Here is a 7,608-nt window from a genome sequence, read left to right as displayed (position 1 = left end):
ATGACAGAATGTTGTGTTGTAGGGGTCCGGAGAGAAAAATGGGACAGCTTTGAAGGAAGCTGCCATCAAGCCAAGAACTCTCATGCAGAGGTGTTGGACAGTTCCTGGACTTGGACAGATTTAGGTTGCATATATTTGCAAAAACGGCGCACAAAACTCAGGAGTTATATCTTAAAAATGCATTAAAATACCCCAACTATTTACAATGCTGTATCTTATTTGTGTATCAATCGGCTGTAGATCCTTAAATCATCTCTGAATTGGTGTGGACACCGTCCTTCCTTCTGGAGAGTGACTACTTTATTCCCTATGGTCCCTGTGTGTGTTGTAAAGTAGTCACCGCTCCAAGCTCGCTCCCGTGACAGACTAAAATTTCAACACAAATTAGTAAACTAAACTTGAAATTGCAGTCCATCATAGGAGTGAGTGATACACAAATAAGATACCCTTTTTGTTAATAGTTAAAGTAGAACTATGAGGTAAGTGCTTTTCACTCACCTCATAGTTCTAGCCGACCTGTGACAATGAGACTGCCACAGGTCGGCTCAGTAGATCGGGAGGTGAGCGAACACATACCGGGTTCGCTCGGCTCTCGATCCTGCCACGGCTCTCTGCCGTGACAGGGGGAGGGGCTGGATTCCCCTCTCCCCGCTCCGATCTGCCAGCGCTGACTGGCGGAACGGACGGGGAGGGGGCGGGTACAGCTGGCTCTGTCTCTAGATAGGCAGAGCCAGCTGTCACTCACGCAGCTGGGCGGATCCCGTCATCTACGCCGGGATCCGCTCCGGCGTCTCAGTATACCGCGAGCTGTAGCTTAGGGTAACGGGAGGACGCTAGTTTGTGTCCTCCCGTTACCCTAAGGAGAACTATGGGGAAAAACACTGACCCCATAGTTCTCCTTTAAAGGTACTTGAATTTATTTTTAAGATTGAACTCCTGAGTTTAGTGTCACTTTAAGGTACCTCTGTAAAGTGGATTCCCAACACTAAACTTTCCACGTTCCAAACTATGGACATATATAGTAATGCATAAATCTCCTTTGGCCAGATTTCCTCTCAATTCCCGTCTAGGTGACTGGTCTCAGACAAAACAAAAGGCAAGAGGCAAGGGGAACTCTCCTCAAAGACCAGGAACCATGAACACCATGCAGCCAATGTCCCTGATGGGAAGAAACCCAGGTCTGCAATGCTTCACAACGAGTGCTAACAATTCAAAGGAAGCCTGTACTGAGAGAAATATATAAATACTGCCATGGCTGACTTCCTTATGAAATTGCTAGTTGCCTGGCTATCTACAGTTTAAAGTAATATGACGTCAAAAGGTTTTTAAGTGATTTCCTATGCTGATGACATCACTTACAATGGATGCTGCCTTTTTATATTTAAAAGTTTTAGCTTCCTGTAGAATCAGCTGGTCCCCTAAACACTGACCCTGATTTCTCGTTATAGGGTGTCTGCTTTCCCTTGCAGGGTCCTATGGAGCCACCCTTCTGTGCGCTAGTAAATTGTGTGCATCTTCACAAACGCAGAGACAGCTATCAGGTCCATTCCCCTCCTCCCTTCTTCTCCAAGCTAGTAGGTGAACAGCTGCTGGAGACTGTGCTGTCACTTGGGATAGTATACTCAACAGGCAGTTCAGGGAAGCTGAGCTGAAAGAGTTGGAGCCAGCTGTATGGGGAAACAGAAGTGTAAGTGCTTGGGCAAATGTAAAGTAATACTTTGCTGTGCAATGTATATTGTATATTTGCTTGATCTGGAATTATTACTGAAAAACAAAATTGAGAGTTTAAAACTACTTTGAGACACTGACCAGCTAAATCAGCTAGAAATCAAATTTTAAAAAAAGTAAAAAAACCAAGTAACAGGAGGGGGAGGCGAAAAACCCCAAAACTACTGTGGTGAAGCTAGGGACAGACTGCATTATATATGCAGTTCAATTTTGAACTGATCTAGAATGTATGTGTGCTTGTAATTGTGTGACAGGACATAGCAGGATCTATGTACTTTCTAATTTGCTACTTTACGTTGGCATTACATAAACATAAAACATAATAAATACATTTTGCATGGAAATCACAGCGTACGTTTATAGGTGTTAACCTTAATTATATTTAGGACAACAGTAGCACCCATCTGACATACGCCATGATTCATTGATAAACCTTTCTTGCCTGCTTCAACCCATCGACACATCCAAGAGGCTTGCACAATAAAATCACAGGCCCTTTACTGTAGAGTTAATAGCTAGTCAGAGAGTTACACCTGGGTGGAGTCACTCACTCCCATTCTAAGCCACCTCCAGCTTCTTCAAAAAACCTGTTGAGCAAATTCTTTTTTTTTTTTCTAAGGAAGAAAGTTCACTGGCTGCCTGAAACAGGTTTGACTGTGCCTTCTGACGTTTGGCTCAGTCTTCAGATGGTTGTTAAACACCCTGAAAAAAAAAAAATAGCCTGGAAAAACTGGTCATGTCAGGCGAGGGTTGCATTCCTCTGTGATTGTATAGGTATGGCTTGGTAGCAGATAGTTACATATATAAAAGGAGTGTCCTTGTTCTTGTCAAGCTCAGAAACGCTCATTCTGCAGCAGAGAAGCTTGGCACACAGGTGAGTAATAGAAGCTTAGCTGAGAATGTATCCTTATGACCTTGACAACTTATGTGATCTATGCAGGTGCTGTACCCTATTCAGTACCTCAATGCATGCATTCCAACTCCACTGAGTTAGGGTAAGGACCCCTTGCACAAGCTTATGGAGGAAGCCCAGGTACTCTCTCTCTGCACAGGCTCATTGGTACACTTTGCACAGGCTTGTGGGGGAAGCTTGGGTACTGTGTGCACAGGCTCATTGATGAACTATGAGTATAATCCAAATGTTTTTTTCAGGTACTCTTTTGCACAGGCTCATAAGCGAAGCATGGGTACTCTCTTCAAAAGGTCCATGGTTGAAGCCTGGGTACTCTCCATACAAAATATGGACTGTCTAATGTTGTTGCCTCTTCATATAAAAACGGTCAGCCGGCAGACACCTACCTGCCCCCAACGGGAAAAAATAATTGACAACCTATTGTGTTGGTACCTGCAGGCACTTATCTATTTTTTGTGGTTATGCATTTCCTCCTTGTCAGTAATCCTGCACAACCTCTAAACATTGTCGGGCATGGATTATTACAGTAACCATTTGATGTCATTTATTGGAAGTTCCATAGGCTTTTAACATTTCTCTTAGGAATGCACTAACCTTTAGCTAATGTGAAACTTCAAAAGACAATAGGACATGTTATACTTGGCAAGGTGGGCTTCTCTAAAAATGCATAATACCCATTTATTGTTTCCATGCTAGCCAAGTGCAATGCACAGCAGAGCTACAAAAAAAAATGCATGTAGGTATTTATCCTAGGTGGTACTTTAGAGGTAGGCTTTGGGAAATCCTGCTGAGCTGAGTGATCTGAGAAGTCTTTAGGGGACACTTACAAGTCATGTTTTGCAGGTATTTCAGTAGAAACAAGCGTATCAGTAATTATTCCTGGCGATTTTGCGAAGAGCATTGTAAGACATACTCTAGAAGTGCTGAATGTCATAGCATGACATGTGATGAATTGCTAAGAAGAAAACAGTCAACAAGGGTTTAATATATTGCTATTAGGAAAGTATCCAATCTAAATGTTCTTCAATTTTTGCCAATGGAGGATACTGCATGTGATTACTATTAATGATTACATCTGATTTGAAACGGGTCAGCTAATTGGGTAGTATACATTTTAACAATGTTATCAGTATAAGGCCCTTTTATGTGATAAAAACTGGTAGCTTTGGTCACCTGTATTTAGCATGCTAAATATATTGTAATGACCATGTACACTATAAAGTTAAAAAAAACATTCGGACAGAGAATGGTTCAAGTAGCAGCCATGAGTACTCAACCAATGTGTGACAATGAATATGGTCAACTAAAAATGTATATTGCGGTGGAGTAATGGGTTACATTAAAATTAAAGTAGGCATGCAAGCCACTTGACTAGGGTAGCTATGTTCAATGGGCAAGATATTCTAACTGCAAAATAATTAGTACAGTATTTTGTTTTCCATTCTTCTGGTGACCCAATAACTGAAAGGGGCAGGAAGCAGTGAGTTAGACATCTACAAACTATCACAAGCAAGGTCTAGTACAGTGGTGGCGAACCTTGACACTCCAGCTGTTTTGGAACTACAAGTCCCATGTGGCATTGCAAGGCTCTGACAGCCACAGACATAACTCCCGGAGGCAGATGCATGTTGGGATTTGTAGTTTTGGCACAGCTGGAGTGCCAAGGTTCGCCACCACTGGTCTAGTACAATTCCACTGCTTCCAAGGGCAGTCCAATGGTGGCAGAACCAGAAAAGCATGGGTTAGGAACCCTTACCATGAGTCTACGTGCAGCCTCTGTAAGTGTTCTGTCCCATATGCTGTAGATTAGAAGCATTTTGCAGATCAGATTGTAAGGTACTTCTGCATGGATTCCCTTTTTTTACATCCACACTACTGCTGGAAACCAGCAGTGGAAAAAAACAGCTAATTTTGACACCTTCCTTATGGCAAGCAATTGCAAGGCTTTAGAAGCTCAAAGCCATGCAGATAACTATGAAAAATAACTGCACGTAGAATAAATGTAGTTTTACATTGGGACATCAAATGGCAACAGAAACAGACTTGGTGGAAGCATTTTATTTGATGTAATTAGTAAATCACTTTGTGTCAAAGTGCGCTTTTGTTGGGCCTTTAGTAGTAGTTGCTGTCAATGTCTGCAGTACAGAAAGATCACAGTATTCTAATATATAACAGGGTCTGTTTACTCTTACAACATGCTGCATGCCATTTAAAGATAAGGAGATAATAAGTAAGCTATAGCAATGACAATGAGTATACAATGAATTAGTTTGGTGCTTATTTTTTTTTCTTTAACTCCCATTACAATTTTCAAAGTTCCCGAGCGCTCTCACATCTTAAAATGCATTTTGTATTTACACTCTGTTGAACTGCCGATTAAATTAAACAAGAACAGAGGCTGCCTTTGGTCTCCCTGTCTTCTAAAAAGGTCACTGATTGCCTGATTGTCATGGGGATACAGGTCATTAAATATCTCAGAGTGAGCCAAGCAGCATGATTTATCTGTTCCCTTCCATCCCCAGCTCCTCCTTCCTGCTACTAAAGTAGGAGGAGCTATTTTTATAATTTTATACCATGTGAAATAAAATTACAACATCCAAAGGAGGGATCCCTTGTGATGGCCATGGCAGATGGCTGACCTGGGAACTCTGCTGGGTATATTTTGTAAATGGAGTCCTGAAGATAAAATAACCTAAAACCATCAATGTCTGTGGTGGGTGCATTGGCTAAATAATCTGCACCTTGGTGAGAAGATGCACAGAACAAAACAATGAATTATGGGAAGACCAGGGTGGTTCATGAACCTCTGTAGTAGCTTATCTGTTATAAATTCAATGGGGCTAATGAACGAAAACTGGAGCCAAAGACACAAGAGCAAAAGGTAGAGTCAGTGCCAATGGAAACATGTTAAGTTCCTTACTTAACTTTTCCAAACAAATTAAAAAAACTAATTGGGGGACGGAGGCCCAGGGCCGTAATTTCCTCTCATTTTATTGATATATTTAAATCATACAGGAACTATAGCTAAATGGGGTCACTAGGTGTCTTACGTGGATTCAATAAGTTATAAGAGCTGTGCTATTCATGTACGTCAGTCACTGAAGGGGTGAGCTGGAAAACATTTTCAGTAATCCCCAACATTGTTTTAGCAATGCAAGTTCATTTACTTTGGCACCAACTCTTTAGGGAAGTGCAAGTGACAGAGCTGCACTGCCAGTGTGAGTTCCAAAGAGCAGCCACGTGTAAAGAGGACCTCCTGATGTTCACAGAAAGTGGGCAGAGCTTAGAACCAAGTTGCAGAGCATGTGCCCCCATTTAAGGTGGCAGCTGTGTTTCAGTTTACCAGCATCTGCCAAAATACAAAAACCTAAGCACAAGTTTTGGGTGGATTTGCCCTTAAACATTTTGCGGATTAGGACACTCATATTCACACTACCAAACTGGTGTGAAAATAAAAGCAGTGTGGAGATCGTGATTCAGCAAGCCCACATATATTTAAACAAAATTGTACATTTTGACATGACTAACCCTTTTAATTTGCTAGTAGTCACATAATTCTTACCTTAAATTTTATCCTAGAATGTAAAATGTCCACCCACAATTTTTTTTTTTATTCTACCTGTTGGATTACTTTGTAAGAGAATGCAGCAGTAAGAGTGAGACTCCCTCTGGTGCAGTAGGAAGCAGCAACAGGTCTATAATATGGAGATTCTCTGGAGTCCCAGAGATATTTAGAAGTTGACTCGAGTCCTCCACTTGTCACCCACTACTTAAATTCCAGGTTTAGGTTGATTTAAGGAGGCTCAGGTCTTCAGTGAGCGATCAGAAGGCTGAGACAAGACTTCTCTGCCCTTGTTGTCTAAGGTGTAATTAAATCAGTGTTTATTACTAACATGATCTGTTCTGTCCTAGGTGTGTCTGGGATCTGAATGCTGCTCGTCCACATTACACAGGAGGGCGGGGATGGCCTCCTCCCAGAGTCTCCTGGAACTTGTACTCGCACTTAATTATTGTCTGCCTGGCTCAGTGGTTCTTAACAGTTCAACAGTTCTCTATCGAAATTGTGAAATGTTTAGGACCACTTGATCAGGACGACACGCTCTTCGGTATGCAAAAAGAATTGGACACCGTGAGGCGCCTCCACCAGGATTAACGTCTTTCCAGCGGGGACTGGCAGTCTCTGAAATGCCATCATAATCATTGTCAAGTATCTGAGTTTTGGTGTAGGTATAAGTATGTGTATATACAGGTGTAGTGCAGATTGTATAGTGTATGGCCAGTGATGGGGACAGGGACAAAACATTTTTTCTTTAAAGTGTCAGGTCCTGGAATGCAAGCTAGCTATTGTGAGTTAACAGTTTTAGAGACTGTGTCGATGGGTTTTTGTTCACATCAGACGGGTTTTGCATTTTATGCTTTCTATTGCAATGCAAAAGCAGCTTCCAGCAGGTCAACTTAGGTCAAATGCACCTGTCCATGAATTCAAAATTATCCAAGATGCATCTCAAACTGCTGTTAACCAGATGCCATTGACCCAAATGGTTCTATTTAGGGAATTTAGCAGGCTGGTATGTTAAGACTATAGCTCTACTGCAGCGCTTCTCAATCTTTTTTTAGCCATGGCACCCTTAAAAAGTATGAAAAATCTCGAGGCACCCCAGTCTAAAATGTCATAGATTTGCAAGGGAAACCCCATGAAAAACAAATAAAGTGGATTTCCCCTTTCACATTAAGATCCCCCCCTTCACATCACAGTCACCCTTTGCATCAGTAGCCTCCCCTCACATCAGTCTTGATTGTCCCCTCTTCACATCACAGTCACCCTATGCATCAGTAGCCCCCCCTTTCACATCGGGAGCCCCCTTTCACATCGGGAGCCCCCCTTCACATCAGTCTTCATTGTCCCCTCTTCACATTACAGTCCCACTACCACAAAATGTTGACACACCTGAGGAGGCTGGTCTACT

The 7,608-nt window shown here is 42.1% G+C and overlaps 1 protein-coding gene across 1 annotated transcript; it reads left to right on the top strand.

Annotated features, from left to right (window-relative positions):
* LOC108786745 lies at positions 1 to 6,794 on the top strand. The gene is made up of 3 exons (XM_018556105.1): positions 1 to 90; positions 2,520 to 2,602; positions 6,554 to 6,794. Exons 1-3 carry the CDS (start codon positions 1 to 3, stop codon positions 6,792 to 6,794), a joined length of 414 nt encoding a protein of 137 aa, XP_018411607.1.
* Positions 6,795 to 7,608: the final 814 nt, after the last annotated feature.

The sequence above is a fragment of the Nanorana parkeri genome, unplaced genomic scaffold (genome assembly GCF_000935625.1).
Source record: "Nanorana parkeri isolate BGI_ZX_2015 unplaced genomic scaffold, ASM93562v1 scaffold12, whole genome shotgun sequence".
In the NCBI taxonomy this organism is placed as follows: Eukaryota; Metazoa; Chordata; class Amphibia; order Anura; family Dicroglossidae; genus Nanorana; species Nanorana parkeri.
This window is presented reverse-complemented; position numbering and strand designations above follow the sequence as displayed.